A 20,241-nucleotide genomic window follows, 5' to 3' on the forward strand; every position below is an offset into this window, starting at 1 on the left:
CTTACTGAAAAGTAGGGATGTGCCGAAGCCAATTACAGATGTATGAAAATCAGCAGAAATTGACATATTGGCATCGGTATCGAAAACTGAAAAAATTTAATATTTAAACCGGTACAGATTATACTAGAGTTTTACCTTATAATAAGTTTTATATTCTACTTTTTTAAGGTTTATTGAAAATTTGGTTATGAATCGTCATTATTGTAGAGTTTTTGTAATAACATTATTGCAAACTCTCATTCAGAGGATCAACCTAACTATAAATCGGAAATAAAACAGTACATTGCTAAACCAGGATCTGCTGTTGCATTGGAAATTCGAAAATGAGTATACCTGCTGCATCAGTATTCAGTGATTGAGTGTTCACTGTTGCTGAACAAATTTGCGATAAGAGAAGAAGTAGGTTCCTTTTGTACATGCAAATGTACATTCGCATCTCTTGAGAATATATATGTATATACATATGATATGCAATAGAAATGTACATAACAAATTTATTTTTATCATGCAGAAAATAACATCCCATTTCTGTTTAATAATCTTATGTATCGGAATCGGTTAAATATCGGTATCGGTTCCAAAAGTTATCGGTGGGTACATCGGCAAATTTTCAGCTTCGTCACATCCCTACTGAAAAGGAAATATCGTATTCTAAAATTTGGTTTAGAGAATTCTATTTGGGACCATGCAGCTAAAATATAGTGACTTTCTCACAGACATGTTCATGTACACTAATTGCCCAAATGTTTTGGTCTGGAAAATTTCAGTTTTTGCTGTGGAAAACCTGACAATGTAAGGGAATTACATATTAGGTGTCAAGACTTACCGAACAACATTAGTGCAGTCAAAGGCACCTCCCAAACCAACCTCAACTACTGCAACATTCACGTTTTCAGCCAAGAATACACTGAATGCCATAATGGTGAGGAACTTGAAATAAGGTGGCATGTCATCCTTGTGTTCCTTTAACACAAAAAAGCAGAAGAGAGTATGAAGCCTTGAAGTAGGTATGCAAATAAGTGCAAAATATAGTGCAACCTCAATTCTTCAAGGGGCCACACTTAAAAAGCTTAAAAATCTGGAAAAATTTTAAATCGAGGAAAATTTTATAACATTTTGCTATGTTGGAAGCATCAAGATTGAATGCATAATGCGGGGAAAATGTAAAATGTGGACACACAAAATTGAGGTTCCATTGTATGATTGATTTGCTTTATCTTACCTCACTTTTTGTGCCGCTTTTGACTAATTTGCGAAGATGGGGATGAGTGATGATGTGATGAAATTGATGAATGCCCAGGATGGGATTCGAACCCGGCGCTACATGATGTCAGGAGCTCTGGAAGCATTTTGGAGATTGAGGTGGAAAGGGACTGGGGGTCTCGGAAGTATGTGAACATCGGAAGGTGCATGTGGGTATGCCTGCGTACACGAGTGCATTTATAAAGTGGAATTTTTAATGTGCCCACATGTATCTGTTTGTGTGTTTAATTTACTTGCAATTAAGTAACTTTTCTACCTCCTTAGGCAGAAAAAGGCACATGGGCTCCCTGAAAATAAATCTCTTGAGTAAATTACCTTTTCTTCTTGTAGGTCCTAGAGAATAACTTTCATTCTACGGTTCTTAAAAAACATTTCGATGCATTTGAAAACCTTACACTTTAAATTAAAATCGACAAAAAAAAAATAAAACAAGTTTCTGATAAACATCCAACTCTCGCATTGTGTTGTAATATGAGAATGCCATGCCTTTGTATGTATATAAACGGGGCCTTCCCGGTAGCATATAGGTAACATCGTCACCTTACTATCAAGGGTTCCTGGGTTCAATACCCAGTGGAGGCACATAGTGGTTTGGATCCCACTTTAAAATATAGGTCCAGTCCCGATTAGCTTGTCTGTGCAAAAGGCAGACTTAAAACACAACTCGATTCAACAAAATATATATATATAAATAAACGAACAAGGCAGACAGATCTGAAATTGTAGTTTCAGGGAAATGACACAACAGATCGTGCCACCTGGTGCTGGTGTATATATGGACTAGATGTCTGAATGAGTTTAGGGAATGGTCCATCCACATGTGGTGGATACATCAACTAAAGTTTAACAAAGACAAAATACATGAGTAAATACTAAATAATAGGGATGGACTGATATGAAATTTTGGCCGATACCAAAAAAGCATCAACATAAATTTTACCCATACCGATAATCGATGTTCTACAGATCCGACATAAAATTCCAAATTGCCCACGAACCTGAATAGTTAATTGACCTCCTTAATAAACATATGTTTCGAGGTGACTGCAGTGCAAAAGAAGCTGCATATTTAGACATTTGCTTTTTTAAAAGTAGGGCATGGAGATTATCCATAAAAATTATAACAAAATAACAGAATTTTACCAATAAACCGATATGCCAATAGAGTACAGATTAATCTGTCACATCCCTACCAAATAAATTAATTTGATTCCTTACCTTCTGAGAGTCGAGTTTACCATAAACATCAAAAAAATACTTGGTAAATTGTTGCTTGCTGAGCGGGATTCCATTAATCCTTATTCTCTCACGAACTGCCACCAGATGGGGTGAAGAGTAGAAGCCCGTTCTGTAGCCATGATGGCGGAGAATAGACTCGCAGAGAGCACAAGTCGAGCCTTTTCCTTTGGTCCCGGAAACATGAATGATGGACAATTTATCCAAATCATCTAAGCTGATACCGGCTCTACTTAAATACTTCTTAGTATCCTCAACATTTCTGCTCTGCGTCCTGAATCCCAGTGCTTTCACCTTATCCAGAACAGATGCATTAGTTTGCAGAGAATTCAACGTTCGGACAGCATCCTGCAAAAAGAGTAAAAAAATAAATTACTAAAGGAAATATGAAACAGATGAAACATAGATACATATATAATAAAACAAAGGTTTTTCCACACAGAATATATATCGATAATTCAACTTTAAACTGTCCAGAATGTTTATAAATGTATAGGTTTATCTTACACTGTTAAGAAGAAGACAACTTGCACATTGTCAGGGGATATTCTGTTTTGTTGATTGGTAATATGTCAGTAGTGTGAATGAACGGCGAATGCATGGATTGTGTAAAATATTGTTTTGCGGTTAATAAAACCACAATATGCATAAATAACTAAGCCCTTGTACGTACGTACACCTCACTCTACATGGTCCATCATACGTTTTCAACACTCATCATTATAGTGCGGTCGGTAGGATGATAGAATGAGCTAGGATCGTTGCACAAGTTTTGAACCAGGTAAGGAAGTGTGGATTACACTAACGTCATCATGTAAAAGAAACCAATTATTTCGGGATTATGATTCAGCGGACAGCATTGTCAAGTTTTGACAATTTATTTCGATATGCCACAGGAATTGTCAGTGAGAATATTACTACAAGACTTGTAGTAAGAATATTCAACAGAAAATGGTTTTGAAAACAGAATATCCCCTGACAACATGCAAGTTGTCTTCTTCTTAACAGTGTCACATAAACCTATCATAAATATATAAGCATTCAATTCGAACTGTACTCTACCAACCTCACAGATAATGATAATCTCAATATTTAACACTCCTTGAATGTTCACAAAACCATTATCATGGGATTTGTGAATACTTTTGAATATTTTTATCACACTATTAAAATAGCTGTAACAAAATGAATTCTTTTACAAAACAATAGAGGAAAATAGATGTAAATTGCGAATTTGGCATAATTTTCACTCCACAAAAGTATCACATGACCAGCAGACTCCATGACTCAGCCAGTATTGTTGATCAAATGTAAACAGATGTATCGTTATCAGCTCAGCTTAGTTTCAATAATTTCCCATTTTATGCTACATTTGAAAACAAAATCCTCTAAGAAATTGTAGAAGGTATGGCATACAAAAGTTGCTCCCATCAACTTTCGGATGAAGTTTGAAACAAGGAAAGGGTAATACAACTGAACTGTTTCGAGATGGAGCATTAACTCAAGATACCAGGGTTGGCATTTTGCCCAGGTTTCTTTCGAAAAAACCCAACCCAGTTGAAAATTGGGGTTTTTCAGATAAAACTCAATTAAACCCGAGCAAAACTGGGTTTTATTGGTTTTTCAGGCTATGTTTAAAAATATATATTTTAATTATCAAATACATTTTCTCCCTGGTAGTAGTGTATCTAACATTCAATTTGTATTGCTTTATACCCTGTCCCTACTATCTCTTGAGCAAGTGAATGAAAACAAGTCCCGGTGCAAGTAGTGATGTAAAACTGCTCCACCAATGAGCACATGCAAGAGCGCTGGATTGTGTGGAGGGGGATGGGAGCAACTGCAGTTACCAGCCTTCACAGCAGCGTGTCCTGCTTTGCTCTGCCCACTCAATTTCGTTCATTGTGTTTACATTTTCTGTTCCAAAATAATTGTCCAACATTTTGATTCTACTCTTCCTTGAGGGTGTGCGAGGGTCACTATTTATATTTTGAGCCTAACAGTGAAAAAACAGGAATTTGGCATTGAAAACTGCTTTATTGTTTTTCGAAGTATTCTCCTTTATGGTCAATACACTTTTGCATTTGTTCGAACCATTTGTCAAAGCAGTTTTTCCAATCTTCTTGAGACACCTCCATAATATGGTTTTTGAACGCATCAACGGTGTCTTCCGCCGACAAAAATCGTTGTCCACGCAATTTATTCTTGACATTCGGGAACAAGACGAAGTCATTGGGTGCCAAATCAGGACTGTACGGTAGATGACCCATCAATTCGATTTTTTGACTGGTCATAAAGTCTGTTGTTAGACGAGACGTGTGACAGCTGGCATTGTCTTGATGAAGAATGATCCGACGGCGTTTGTTTGTTTTCCGTATTTGACCGAAGACCTCTGGCAAACAAATTGTTGTGTACCATTCAGACTTGACCGTTCTACGTTCCTCTAAAGGCACAGTTGCCACATGACCAGTTTTCCCGAAAAAAAACAAAAAAAAACAGGCGACCTTTTGTTTCGATGTGCTTCGAGCGCGAACAACTTTTGTTGGATTGGGTTCATCTTGAAACACCCATACAGTCGACTGCTGTTTACGTTCCGGCTCATATGCATATATCCATGATTCGTCACCTGTTACAATCTTATATACGTCTTTTGAAGCACCACGATTGTATTTATTGAGCATTTGTTTGCACCAATTGACGCGAGCGTCTTTTTGAGTTTTTGTCAAATTGTGTGGGATCCAACGAGAACATACCTTTCTCACAGCTTAATGATCATGTAATATTTTATATATGCTGCTGGAACTAATGCCTATGGTTGCCTCAATCTCACAGTATGTCACGTGACGATCTTGCAGTATTAGGTTTTGCACAGCATCAATGTTTTCTTGAACAACAACTGATTTTGGACGACCTTCGCGAATCTCGTCGGTGAGCGAATGGCGGCCACGATTAAATTCGTTATACCAGCGTTTCACAGTGGCAAAGGATGGAGCTTCATCGCCAAATATGGAAGTAAGTTGATCGATGCACTCTTGTCTTGATAATCCACGTCGAAAATCGTAAAAAATCATCGCACGAAAATGTTCACGAGTTAATTCCATTTTATTGTCGCGCAATCTCCAAGGCCACATAAACAACACAAATGAAGCTATTGACAAAACAATTGAAGTACGTTATGGTCAATAATGCCAGACGATTCCGTGCAAACATCAAATCGCACCTAACTTCAATCAGTGTTGCCAGGCTCAAAATATAAATAGTGACCCTCGTAATAGGTAAAGTCTGTATCAGTTTTCAGGGTTGCATTCCCTGAGGAGAGACATACTTTGGTGTATCCAACAATGAGGCTACCATAGTGGGAGGGGTAGCAAATATGTTATAACTAGGGCTGAGCCAATACCGATGCCAATATATCGATTGGAATTCATCTGCCTATACTTTTCCAGCGTTGACCCCAAACCCCCTATACACCTTCATGGCATGGTGCTAAGCACAGGGGAGCACTTTACATTTTTTTTAATACTTTTCCAGCTTCTTGGTCTTTCACGGGGCCCCCAAAAATGCTTTTGCTGAGTCTAATTATCCCGGAATTTATGCAAAATTCAAACTTGCTTTTATTTTGCAGGAAAAACTATATTTTGTGATTACACAATATCTAATTTAATATTCTCATGTAATTCTAAAACATTCTAAATCAATTTTCTTGGTAAATTCATGCATATAATTGGAGAAGAATATTTACACACCAATATTGGTCAGTATTTTTTGAACAAATTTTAATTGTTGCAATTTTCAAGTATTGGTATCGGTGGGAATCAGTAAGAGTATCGGCATCAGCTGTGCTTTTTTTCCAGCAGTTAACAACAGTACTCCATGCTGGCACCTTTTAGGCGAGGACTAATAACATTTCATTTTAACAAGTGAAATGCCTATGATGATTAGTTGTTATGATGAACACATTAACATAACAAATCAACTTGGATAGTGCCGTACCCATTCTTCCCAGAAAAATACCAATAACTATTGACTTTTTAAAGCGACACTTTTAATTTTATCAATCAGGTTTGTTACTTTCTTCTACCTGCAACAATATTCAAATTTAAGCATGTTAAAGTATATGCTTCTCAAGATGCAGCACATTTTTAATAAATACCATTAGTTAATATATCATTCTAAACTTCAGTTTATGAAACAATTTATTTTCTAAATGCAGTGTTGTGTCTGTGTTGGAATGAATAATGGTACAGCTACAACAAACACATTTTTTATCTCTTTTATTTCATGCGCCATAGACCATTAAATAATCCAAAAATACAGTGCCTTTTTCTGTAAGCGGCGACTCACATGCCGGGTGGTGGGAGGGTATCTGCCGGTATTTAGACACACAGCTATCTGCTGACCTTGGCACGGAACGTGTCAGTGCTTCAGTATCCAGGTAGCTGGTGTCTACTTTGCACATGTTTGTGAATTGTTAAGGTGTTTACAAGTGTTTTAGATTGTTTTGTTTTAGTTGAAGTATTACTGGTGATTTTCTGTTGTCTAATAACGCTACGTACAATTTAAAACTATGCATTTTTATGTAAGACTCTTATGTCATCACAAATTCTTGTAGGGAAGTCAGAAGACATTTGGTAGCAGAATCTCCAGATGTTCCTGTTCCACACACAGACAATGTTCAAGAACTTATGAGCAAATTTATGGAAACAGGGTCTGTTCTTGATGAGAAGCAGCAAAGGGCGAAACAGTGTGTGCTTACTGGGGAGAAACTAGACAACGTTGGAGCACGATCGGTACACACTTTTCAAAAATCCCTCCGATGCCTAGAACAAGAACCAGACATTTGCATATTGTCTGCATGGCGAGCTACCAGGCTTTTAAGCCTGAAACCATACATTGGAAGAATTGAAATAAAATATCAGAAGAGTAATTGACAAATTTCGGAAGAGGAACTGATACATGTTAGTGCAAATTTCCTTAAAAAATGCCGTAAATTTTTGGAAGCTGGAGGACATCATTTCCAGCACCTCTTGGTACAAGAAACGTGCTCATTTTAATTTTAACTGTACGTGTAATTGTACGAGTGTACGAGCTTATTTCATTACATAGCTAGCGGTTCCAGTTACGCGGATGTTGCATCCAGTTTGCTGGCAGACACGCTCTCGCTGCCCAATGTAACGGCCACCGTGCTGTGGAAGACTCTACTGTGAAACGCACTGTACTATTGTATCATACCCAGGCGTTGGGTAAAAGTGATAAGTCTGCTTTATCCTTAACGTAGAATTTTAGACAATAAATGTTTTAATTATAGTGCATGTTTTGCATGTTTGGAGCCTTTGGGACCAAATTGATGGTCCCAAACCCTTCCCAAACAGGCGCATTTAAAACATTTTATTTATTGTCTAAAATTTTTAAAAGAGTTTCTTTTACTTAATCTCCAGAAATGTAGTTTAGGCATTTGAAAGTCACCAGAATTTGGAATCTACCTCAGCATATGAAAAATCCATATTTTATTTACATCTTGATATGCTTTGAACAAATGCAAAAGGACCGTTCCCAAGGTGTACGTCTCTAGTTGTGATTCATTTCAGCTAAAAACCTCTAAATTTGCTGCAGTTATCATGGTCTCAAAATTGGTGACTTATCCCCACCCTTCCTAAAACACACACTATATTACAGAGTTTTATTAAAAGCTTAAAACTCAAGTGATGCCGTAACGTTGCCTAGACTTGTTTTCTTAATCTACAAATAAGTAACCTAAGCCAAGATTCAAGCTAAGTTTGCAGCAGGTTTTAAGTATCAATCCGCACGAGAACCGAGTTCAGAATCTTCCGAGCCAGTCTTGCCTCAACCGCCGAGCTGCTTACATCGTAGACACTGAGAAAATCCACAGTATTGCCAACTGCACAACACATCAAAACTCGCATGCATGTCAAGCAGAATGTATTTTTGCTTCTTTTTGTCTCCTGGAACATAAAATTTTAGAAGTACTTTCTGGCATAGATTATTTAATAAATGTGTCATTACTTAATATAAATGGGTAATAACTTCTAAACATGAGACCATGTGTGTATATTTCGAGCACGCAAAAAACAAAAATAAACAAAGATAAAAGTAAACAATGATAGGCCCCTCTTGAATTTAATGACAAATTATTGTTTTTGGTTTAGAAAGAAATACATTTATGAAAAATTTTGTTGCTTCGTTCGCAATACATCTGTTACTGTAAGCCACACACACTTCAAGTTATACCAGGAAAAAAAAAGCATGATTTGTTATTGGTGACAATCAGGTGCATTGTCTGCTGCTATTACTCTGGTTTCAATTTATGAATCACTTCACTAAACCAGGATTCAAATCTTGCTGATAATCACTCTTTCTTTGCACGGAACAGTAAATATGCGCCTTCAACAAAGACGTCATTGCCGCCAGTGGGTGAAACAATAAGCCTCCCCCTTCCCCTCTTCTTTTCTCGTTGGTTTCTTGAGCCCTTGCGGTGTCGTTCAATGTTTGGTTCAATGTACGCCCCCTGCCCCCTCCCAACACAGAGTTAAAGCACGTCTCGTCCAAATAATAAACATGTTTCTTATCACGGCGATATCTTTTAATACCGTGGAAATTCTTTTATCGTCAAACAACAAACAATCGTGTCCTCTTCCTAAACTTAAACCGCAAATCATTCAGCACCCGTGATACAGTTAATGCGCACATTGACGGCAAATCACCTCATGCCCTGTTTTGCTTTGATCATGTTGTCGTAAGGAGGATTATGCATTTAAAACAACTTGTTTGATTTGAAGAGCTTTTCCCTTCGGATGAAGCCCAAAATAACACTCTGGTAAAACCGCACGCTGAACAGGAGACCTCGATTCAGCCATTCTAGCTGCTGCATAGCACCTTTATTAATCTCAATAAACATAGGGTTAAAATAGTGGGATGTGCAGCACTGGTATCACGGATTCCACGCGCTCTGCAACGTATTCAGTCTTGCTCAACTCGCTTTTGATCTTCAGCGCAATACAAACCCCAGTTGGCGAATCTGCGGATCCTAGTTTGTCTGCACAGTGATTGCAATCGATGAAGTACATGCCTGCTAATGGATGTATTATTTTGTCTATATTTTACAAATTAAATAACTGTTTTCTTGCATGTATGCAGTTGTGTTGGAATAGAACCCTTCTCAGTGGAATTATATTCTGCGCACACGTTTGGATCTACATATGCGAAAACCTGCTGCAAAGTTGGCTTGACGCTTGGCTTAGTCAAATATGAGCATAATTTAAAGCTCTTGGAAGACATGTTAAACCTGTCTGTCGTCTACTATTTTTGTCAAATTATAGTGCAAATACATAATGCTCCTGTAAGTTGCAGGCACAAAGCCCAAAACTAAAGTCTATTCAAAGGTTTCAAAATGTCAAAAATGATCAAAATATGAAAGTATGCATATACACTGTATTTACTTGAGTACCCTATACACCCTTAACCTTTTGGGTCCCAAGCATCTCGGTCGACATACCCAAATGTAACCCTCGCGGCCCCAAGCATCTCGATCGAGACGCTGTATCAAGGTCGTAATTTTTACGTTATAACTTTTCTATTTTTGGCTAGAATTTCGATTTATATATATATATATATATATATATATATATATATATTGTTCCTAACACATGTATTTAACAGAAATGTTTCTTGCACTTTTTTTTCTTCATGAAAATGGAGGGGAAAAGGGACTTCTCTTTTGTGTCTCTTTTCAAGGGAAAATTTTTGCCGACAAAGGAAGGCCGGCTTTGTTGTTCTAAAGCAATGCTTTTCACTCCCACCTGGTAATTGTGAAGGAAGCTTGTTTATCAGTATCCGATGTTAAAATTAAAGTTTTCCGTGCGGGCGCAAGCAGGGGGGTGGGGGGAAGACTGGTTGTTGAATCTGCATTGTGAGAATGGAATTTTGAGACACGCTGAAGGAAACCTTTGTTTTTGAGCACCTAAAAATAGAATTTCAAGCAGCTGCAAGAATCAGCGCTCATTTTTCACTACGTTCTAGCTTTTTGTCTGTGAAAGTTGTGCGTAGGTGTGTGTCGTTTTGTGCCCAAGTGCGAGGATATTTTTTGAGTGAAGTGACAGCCTTCCAAGGATTTTTTTGTCATCTACGTGTTTTTCTTGTGGTGTGAAAAGTGTGGTAGTGTCGTTTGTGCCTGTGTGTCCCCATGGCTGACCCCGGTGATCTCCGTTCTGATGAAATCCGAGATGAGCTGGAGGATATGGATACAGACTCCGAGTGGGATGAAGAAGAGCTTGACATTCCCTCTGATATATCATCAGAATCTGATTCTGATGATATGTCACAAAGACATTCGTTCCCCTTCTCCTTCCCCTCCTCCTGCTCCTTCACCATTCAACTGGTAATTCCCTTCTCGAACTGATAGAACTGCTCCCAACCCCCCAACCTTTCCTAGGACAGACTGGACTGAAGGTTTGACACACTGACGATGCATCCTCTTCCTTGGACTTTTTTCCCTTGACTTTCTCCGAAGAAATCTTCCGGCATCTGGTGACCGAGACCAACAGGTACTACCACCAACATATCACAAAGGACCCAACGATAAAGCCCGAACGTGACGTGACCATTGACGAAATGAAGACTTTCGTTGGTTTGACAATACTGATGGGACATGATCACAGATAACGTTGGCTAGACTACTGGTCCCCACCTTCACACACAGTTTTACGGACAACAGAGTTCACAAAACCACTTTTATCACTTGCTCAGATTCCTACACTTTGAGAAACGAAGAATCCCTCCCTCCAAGATCCCGATTATGACAGGCTGTGGAAGATGAGGGTTGTCTTTGACAATATCAATGAGCTTAGCTCTAATTACTATCCTACAGAGCATTTAGCAGTTGATGGGAGCTATGGTCTTGTACAAAGGGAAAGTCATCTTCAAACAGTATATTTCAAAGAAACACAAGAGGTTTAGGATCAAGATCTACAAACTCTGTGATTCTTTGGGATACACCTATGACATGACCGTATATCTGGGTAAGGACAAGAACAGAGCGACTGCCACGACATCAGCGATGCATGGTTTAGTTGTAGCGTTGACGAAGAAGGTGAAGGAGTTAGTCATAAATTATTTATGGACAACTACTTCTCTTCTCCAGAGCTATTTGATGATCTCGCAACAAGAAGTATCTATTGCTGCGGGACCGACAATCCCCGACGAAAAGGCCTCCCACCCAACTTTTCAAAGACTGACTTGAAGCTGCAGAGAGGTGAGAGACAAGAGAGAGGTGTACCTGTTGACAAACATCCATCGGTCACCAGCTGAGGGAAATTTCTCGGATGACCATGGCAATGTACTCAAGCCGGCTATTGTATGCAAATACAATAGCCACATGGGTTACATTGACAAGGCCAACCGCATGACTAATTCCTACGGTGTCAAACGAAAGACCATGAAGTGGACTGTCAAGCACTTCTTCCACCTACTCGACCAATGTATCCTCAACGCCTACCTGCTCTTCAAGATATTTCATCAGAACGTGAGGCACTGAGAGTTCCGTGAGAAGTTGGCTATAAGTCTTTTGGGGACAAGTGGCGGGCAAGGAACTCGAATCCCAACTCCCCAAGGTGCGGCACAACTTGGTCCATCATCAAGTTCGTCTCCATCCAACAACATGTGCTACGAGGTTAGTGGCTTCAGTCACTTCCCCACCATGACACGGGAACAACGGGGATGTGTGAGGTGCGGGCCACGAACTTCACGGCGAAGTAGATGCCGCTGCATTACCTGAAAGGTGCCATGGCTCCAGACCTAACCTGGAAGCTGGAGCAGCAAAGGTAAATACAAAGAAACCTTCTTATCTGTACTCTTCACCCTATATTTTTTTAAAATTATTTTTGGGGGGGTTCCTCCCTTCCCCCTCCATATATACACCAAATTTGCATAAATTTTGCATTTTGATATTCTTCTTTCGGGGGGTGGGGGGAAACCCCATTTTTTAAAAAAAATTCAGGGGATTTCCTCCCTTTTCCCCTCCATGTGCACGCTGAATGTGCATAAATTATATATCATCTGAATCTGTGATTCATTCTGCGTACAACGGTATATTGTTCAAATCTCTAGGGCATTTAGTTTCTGAGTTATAGTCATTTCAATGTAACTCTGCATTTCGCTCAATTCCGAAGCTTGAGACAGTGGCGTACAAGCCTTTCCTTTCACGGGTACAACTCGTGTTACATTGGGCATATGAAAATGATGCAAAAATTTTTCTGTTTCTTACATGACAGCGATAATTTCTATGTGCATTTTGAAGTTTTCATATCCTTTTTTTTTGGGGGGTGCATTTTTTTTTTAAAAAAAAAGTATTTTTCAGGGGATTTCCCCACTTTCCCCCTTTTCAAGCTTGAATCAGTGGCATGCCAACCATTCCTTTTGGGGGTACAACTCACGTTACATTGATCATATGATAAAAATGCAAATAATTTTGTGTTCCTTACATGTCAGCGATCATTTCCATGTGCATGTCGACACTATCATGTACTTTTTTATTTGGGGGGACCCCATTTTTTCCCGAAATTTTGGAATTTTCAGAGTTAGCTCCCTCCCCCCACATATACGTCGAATTTGCATAAATTTCATATAGTCTGAATCTCTGGTTCATTCCGCATACAACGGTATATCACTCATCTCTCTAGGGCAATTAGCCTCCGATCTACACTCATTTAATCGAAACTCTGCATTTCGCTCAAAATCAGCTCAGGACCAAGGGGGTTACATGTGAAATGGCCTTGGGACTCAAATGATTAAAAGAAAGTAAGAAAAAAAAATCCTGAAATTGTGGTAGATCATGAAGGTGCAAGATTTACATGGGTAACAAGCTCCTAATCAGGCGTACATAACATTTGTCTTGCATAGGCAAGCAAAGCCATTATGATGAGAAATGAGAAAAATCATTTAAAGAATGTTCCGGTTTAATTATGACACAATTAACGACATTTCAATAAAATGTACTCAATTCTCCCTTGAAATGATTACACATGCAAAAATGCATTGTATCAATTGATCATCACAGTTGGAACTATGATGTATCACTACTACCCCCTGCATAAGGAAGTGACTGATAACCAAATATCCTAAAAAACATTAAAATTATAAGCTTTGTTCAACTATGCTGCATCAATCAATGCAAACGTTTTATCTAAAAATTTCTGATACTTTTTCTTTTTTGTCCCTTCTATTTCTGTTAAAAGTCCATTTTTATTATTTGAGGAAAATAGCCTGAAAAAAACCACTATGACTTTTATTACATTAATTGTTTTTAGCATTATAAGCTCTCCTTTACAAGTTTTCCAAACATTTTTGACAATAGTAGAACCTCACAAGTATTTAAAGCAATAATCTACAACATTTTCTGAAAAAAAAAAAAAACTTTTTGACTGGGTTTTTCTGAAAAAAAAAAAAAACGCATGGGGAAAACTGGGCTCGACCCTGCAAGAAACAGATCATGATGAATCAGAATATATGATACTAATTCCGAGACAAGTGATAATAAAGTGAACATCATCACAAATGAAGCTACTTTGTGGGGGAAGGAAATACCATAACATGATGAAAAAGAAATTCACTACTCATGTCTGAAAGAAATACGTATGTATAATAATCAGTGGCATCTCGTGGCCTCAAATTTGGCCGGGGCTTATTTTTTAAAGAATTTAAAATATAATGACAATTCACATGATTACAAAAGAAACAGGTATTGTTGTGAAACATACCTTTCTACGAAAGTTCGACTCCTGTTCTTCTGCTCAGCAAATTTTGTTATTACTTTTTCGTTGAAGCCCTCTATGTTTGAAATGTATTATTTCTCTATTGTAAGCAAGTGTCAAGGCTTTTGGTCTGTCTTGTCCCATTGCATTTCTTAAGCAGGTTTTAATACGCATCAATGTGCTGAAACATCGTTCAGATTCAGCTGTTGCCACTGGAGTTATTAAAACTATGTTTGTCATTTTTACTGTTTCTGAAAAGGTACCTTCTAAATAATTTTAAATAAAAAATGAATGCAATATACTGATAGAGTTTATGTTTTTCAACTCTTCACTACAGTAAAGAACACGAAGTTCCCTCTTTAGTTTTCCCTCTTCTATGAAGGGATAATAAATCTGGGAAGATGCCTCTGTTTAAAGATTGTTCTCTTTCATTATGTCCTCATAGAGCAAGTTCATGTCGACCACAGAATTTTAAGCAATCGATAATTCTATTTAATATATGCCCATTTTTCCGGACAAATTCATTGTGTCTTGTAATTGACAACCTATGTCCTTCATCAATTTGTGTTCGAACATCAACCCTGCAAAACACTACAGAACAACACGCGAGATCGAACGCGACGCAACAGATCTAGCCCCAAATCAGCATTGAAAGCCATTGCACTATCCCCTTCCCTCTCTGCTAGCATGTGACCTTCACATGCTAGCTTAGGTGGGTGTAGGCCACGCCTTCCTTTGCGACGTGCCCCGCAGACCAAAATTGACATCAATGCCGCTAGGAGCGCTGTTGTATCCATCGCAGCAGAAGATGAATTTACGTGGGTAAAAATTGCCTCTTAAAAGACTGTGTGATAGTTATGCATGATGGTGATTGAGAATTACGTCAATGCGTCCGTTTTTCTTTAGGGGCTAAGCCCCGGAAGCCCCAAGGGACGAGACGCCACTGATAATAATGAACATAAATTGGAAGGTTGCTTCAACCTATGTTACATAACTGTGAATTATTATATTAACATCACTTATTAAAACAAGTTCGTGTGACATAATATTTAATGTAGGAAATGTCCATAATTAGCCAGTTTTGTAAAACACAATGTTTTGATTGATCGATTGACTTACTTTATTTTACTCCACTTTTTATGGCACTTTTGGCTAATTTGCGGATAGGAATGAGTGATGACAAGATGAAATGGCACTCACAAATATTCATGCCTAGGTCGGGAATCGAACCCAGGACCCCTGGCATTGTAGCCACTCTTTCACAGGGGCTGGCTAAAACACAATGTTGTCTCTCTCTTCTTCTATCCTCCCCCCCCCCCCCGAGCCCCTGATCTCTCATTCCTCACCCACGAGGAAAGAAAGAAGGAAAGATTTCTCTCTCCCACCCCTTCCACTTTCTTTAGGGGGGGGCTCGTTTCTCCCTCTCTCACCCCTTCCCCTTTCTTTAGGGGTGGGCTCGTTTCTCTCTCTCTCCATGTTTCTTTCTTTCCTTCTTTGTCTCTCTCTCTCTTCCTTCTTTGGGAAGAGGGTGACGAAGAAAGAAGAGAAAAAGTTTTCTCTCTTTCTTTCTTCTTTCCTCTTCCTCTCTCTCTCGCCTCCTCTTTAGAAAAAGAGAGGGAAATAGGACTATTATGTATATTTTGTCTGTCTGAATGTTCTGTATATAGGCTAATTTTCATTTTGACAAAGTTTACACCAAGCAAGAAAAGAATGAAGAGTTAGTCAAAAGTGTTTAAATCTATATCCAACATGTTCCATAGTAAATTATAAAATAAACGATAAAACATTTATGAACACACAAGTCTAGTATGGATATAAAGTAAAGAGTATTAAAATATTGCATCAAACAGATACATATTTTTCTACTGTACACCCAACGGCAAAAGAAACAGTATGTGAATTGTCCATCACCATTTTCATTCGGTCTATATTACACAATGTGATGATAATGAATTGAAATAATGACATCAAGGTAAAAGATCGGTATATCGGAGACACATTTAAATCTGATATTTTGGGTTTCGCATGGTTCGTACTTACCAATTGTGTATTGCGGAACATAGTTCAAGGTGCCATTATGCTTTTTACACAAAAAGACAATTTTTCACATACAGAGTGATTTTTTTTATTTCTTTCTTTGCTTCCATAACACACATTATGGCAGGCACATTTTGACTCAATTTGTGGGTATGCAGTGTTTCCAACCTTCTTCACCAAAAAATACCTACTATCGTGTTCGCCACGTATGAAAATTTTACATTATGCACGGGTAGCTGATGGATAGCCCCATGAACCATTTCCAATAAGGTATGCAAGGATAGTTAAAAAAAAAAAAAAGGTTGGAAACACTGAGAGGGGGGTTACATCAAACGTATGGAGCTTTCAGTTCACGTAGGAAAGCAATGGCAATAGTGCGTCGGCAAGATATTTCTGTTGCAAAATACATGATTTCCGGGTCAAATAGATTCCATGATGAAAGAAAATACCTCAACGAACATTATAAACCTTATATAAACTCATTTCCGTAAGTCGTTTCGGTACTTGTTTACTATCCTTCGGACACATTTATTTATTTTTACAGAAAAAACTACTCACCTCAATAAGTTCCTGTAGCATTGCCGAACATCGGGAAGGTGTTTTGTGTGATGTGGGAATGTTTCATAGCTGAAATTCATGTTATTCGTTGAAAATTAATTCTCCGACAAAGAATAGCGTTTGGCGCGTACACCTTCGTACACCATCAAACGTCGTGACTGTATTATGACGCGTCGTGATTGTGTTTTGTTCATGTTCATTGGGTATCCAGTGTTTCGAACTGTCTGCGTTTGCAACGAGAGTTAGAAGGATGACGTGTCCTGGACGTGTGGTGAAATGTGTGGTGAAGTTTGTACCGGGTGTGGAGGATCCAGAGGATTTTCTAATTGAACACGGGGTCGTGAAGAAAGGAAACCATTGGCGCTAGCCCCACGAACCACTGGCACGTGGTTAGGTTAGTTCGTCTCGGGCAAGCGAAAAGGCCTATCAGAAAGACGTTCTGGTAATGTGAAAAATTGCAATTAATTTCATCAAAACAACGTTGATACACCTTCAGGAATGTTCCGCAAAGTAGATACGTAAGTACGAATGTCAAAAATTGACGAAACGAAAAAATTAGAGGTGTCCGAAGGATAGTAAATTTTTACCGTAGTTTCTTGTGTAAAAATGAAGAAATGTGTCTCCGATATACCGAACTTTTACCATAAAAAAAGTAATGAAAATTCGGACAATTTGGCTACCATTATCTTTGCCGTTGACTGTACAATAGAGGTAAATTGTTGGGTAAAAATTTACTATCCTTCGGACACCTCTATTTTTTTGGTTTCGTCAATTTTTGACATTCATACTTACGTATCTGCTTCGCGGAACATTCCTGAAGGTGTATTAACGTTGTTTTGATGAAATTAATTGCAATTTTTCACATTACCAGAACGTCTCTCTGGTAGGTGTTTTCCCTTGCCTGAGACACAATATCGCGAGTACACCTTCCTACATAATTGCGCGTCCAGCTTCTCTTTTGCCAAATTTTTGACATTCAAACTTACGTATCTGCTTCGCGGAACACTCCTGAACGTGTATTGACGTTGGTTTGATGAAAGTAAGAGTAATTTTTCACCTTACGACTACTTCTTCCTCCTAACGTTCCGTTTGCCTCACACACAACATGGCGCGCACACCTTCGTAAATAATAACGCGTAGGAATGACGCATCGGCCTTGTTTTTTCTCGATTTTCAATTGTTATGCAGTGTTTCAACATTCGGAACCCAAGAAAAGCCCGTCGACAAACTTAATCAAATCTATTTCTTTTTAACTTTATTTTTCGCGTTCTCACACCAAATTTTAACTATGTATCCCAACCTAATCAACTAACCTATCCACGCACCAATGGTTCGTGGGGCTAGCGCCAATGGTGTGTGGGGCTAGCGCCAATGGTTCGTGGGGCTATCTTTTTCACTATTGAAACCTTTGCGTGGCCTACTAACCTATCCACGCGCCAATGGTTTGTGGGGCTAGCGCCAATGGTTCGTGGGGCTATCTTTTTCACTATTGAAACCTTTGCATGGCCTACTAACCTATCCACGCGCCAATGGTTTGTGGGGCTAGCGCCAATGGTTCGTGGGGCTAGCGCCAATGGTTCGTGGGGCTAGCGCCAATGGTTCGTGGGGCTATCTTTTTCACTATTGAAACCTTTGCGTGGCCTACTAACCTATCCACGCGCCAATGGTTTGTGGGGCTAGCGCCAATGGTTCGTGGGGCTATCTTTTTCACTATTGAAACCTTTGCGTGCCCTACTAACCTATCCACGCGCCAATGGTTTGTGGGGCTAGCGCCAATGGTCCGTGGGGCTATCTTTTTCACTATTGAAACCTTTGCGTGGCCTACTAACCTATCCACGTGCCAATGGTTTGTGGAGCTAGCGCCAATGGTTCGTGGGGCTATCTTTTTCACTATTGAAACCTTTGCGTGGCCTACTAACCTATCCACGCGCCAATGGTTCGTGGGGCTAGCGCCAATGGTTCGTGGGGCTATCTTTTTCACTATTGAAACCTTTGCGTGGCCTACTAACCTATCCACGCGCCAATGGTTTGTGGGGCTAGCGCCAATGGTTCGTGGGGCTAGCGCCAATGGTTCGTGGGGCTAGCGCCAATGGTTCGTGGGGCTATCTTTTTCACTATTGAAACCTTTGCGTGGCCTACTAACCTATCCACGCGCCAATGGTTTGTGGGGCTAGCGCCAATGGTTCGTGGGGCTAGCGCCAATGGTTCGTGGGGCTATCTTTTTCACTATTGAAACCTTTGCGTGGCCTACTAACCTATCCACGCGCCAATGGTTTGTGGGGCTAGCGCCAATGGTTCGTGGGGCTATCTTTTTAACTATTGAAACCTTTGCGTGGCCCTACTAACCTATCCACGCGCCAATGGTTCGTGCGGCTAGCGCCAATGGTTTGTCCACACCCGGCACAAACTTTACAACACACCCACCACACGTCATTCTCCAAACCCTCGATCCTCAGTTCTAACTCTCGTCGCAAACGCAGGGAGTTCGAAACACTGGATACCAACAAAACACAATCACGACACGTCATGATAGTCACGACGGTGTATGAAGGTGATGGTGTATGAAGGTGTACGAACTTCATGGTATACGCAGATGTACGCGCCAAGCGCTATCTCCGTCGGAGAATTAATTTTCAACGAACAACATGAATTTCAGCTCTGAAACATTCCCAAATCACACAAAACACCTTCCTGATGTTCGACAATGCTACAGGAACTAATTACGGTAAGTAGTTTCTTCTGTAAAAATAAATAAATGTGTCCGAAGGATAGTAAATTAGTACCAATTGTTGTGCATCAAAAGAACTGATACCATGAATTTGATCCAAACAAATTACTTATGCATTTTATCTACTCTTGCAGAGCATTGCATTGACCCTTGTACCTGCAGATACTTTTTTTTTTTTCACTTTGATTATTCTACGAACATCTCCTTTTGGTTATGCAACTATAGTACGTTCTGTCCATGATTTTCACCAATGGTAAATACCTAACTCTTACTTCATAATCATGCGCAGAGCGATGACCGTTGCAAGACCCTCTTGCACTTGGCACGTTAGATAAATCGTTTAGCACCTCTTTCACCATTCTTATCTTGAACACTGAGACTAACTGGCGCATGTTGCGCCCAATATGCAGGAAGAACATACGACCTTGAATAAGAATTGCGCGTCATTTCCCAACCAATTGAATCTTTCACGGAACTTACATTCCCCGCTTTTATCGCAACTTATGACGTAACATGTTCCCATTCCTCCACACAGATGATTCTCCTCCCACATGTTGTGAGCGCACAGATTATACAAGTTCTGAGATGCATAGGCGTTATCAAGCAAATTGTCCACTACCATACGAACTTCTTCAATAAGCCAAACGTTCATTT

General features: G+C 39.3%; 1 protein-coding gene across 1 annotated transcript in view; it reads right to left on the minus strand.

Annotated features, from left to right (window-relative positions):
* The window catches only part of LOC145977787 (folylpolyglutamate synthase, mitochondrial-like), a 41,628-nt gene extending 21,527 nt beyond the window's left edge, over positions 1 to 20,101 (minus strand). The window contains exons 1-3 of the mRNA XM_083110070.1: positions 19,860 to 20,101; positions 2,482 to 2,847; positions 827 to 963 (exon numbers count right to left, since the gene is read on the minus strand). Coding sequence (XP_082966196.1) covers positions 827 to 963; positions 2,482 to 2,847; positions 19,860 to 20,006 — 650 coding nt within the window. The 5' untranslated portion in view covers positions 20,007 to 20,101. The remainder of the gene's footprint in view (positions 1 to 826; positions 964 to 2,481; positions 2,848 to 19,859) is intronic.
* Positions 20,102 to 20,241: the final 140 nt, after the last annotated feature.

Source organism: Lepisma saccharinum, chromosome 23 (assembly GCF_977018435.1).
Source record: "Lepisma saccharinum chromosome 23, izLepSacc3.1, whole genome shotgun sequence".
Lineage (NCBI taxonomy): Eukaryota > Metazoa > Arthropoda > Insecta > Zygentoma > Lepismatidae > Lepisma > Lepisma saccharinum.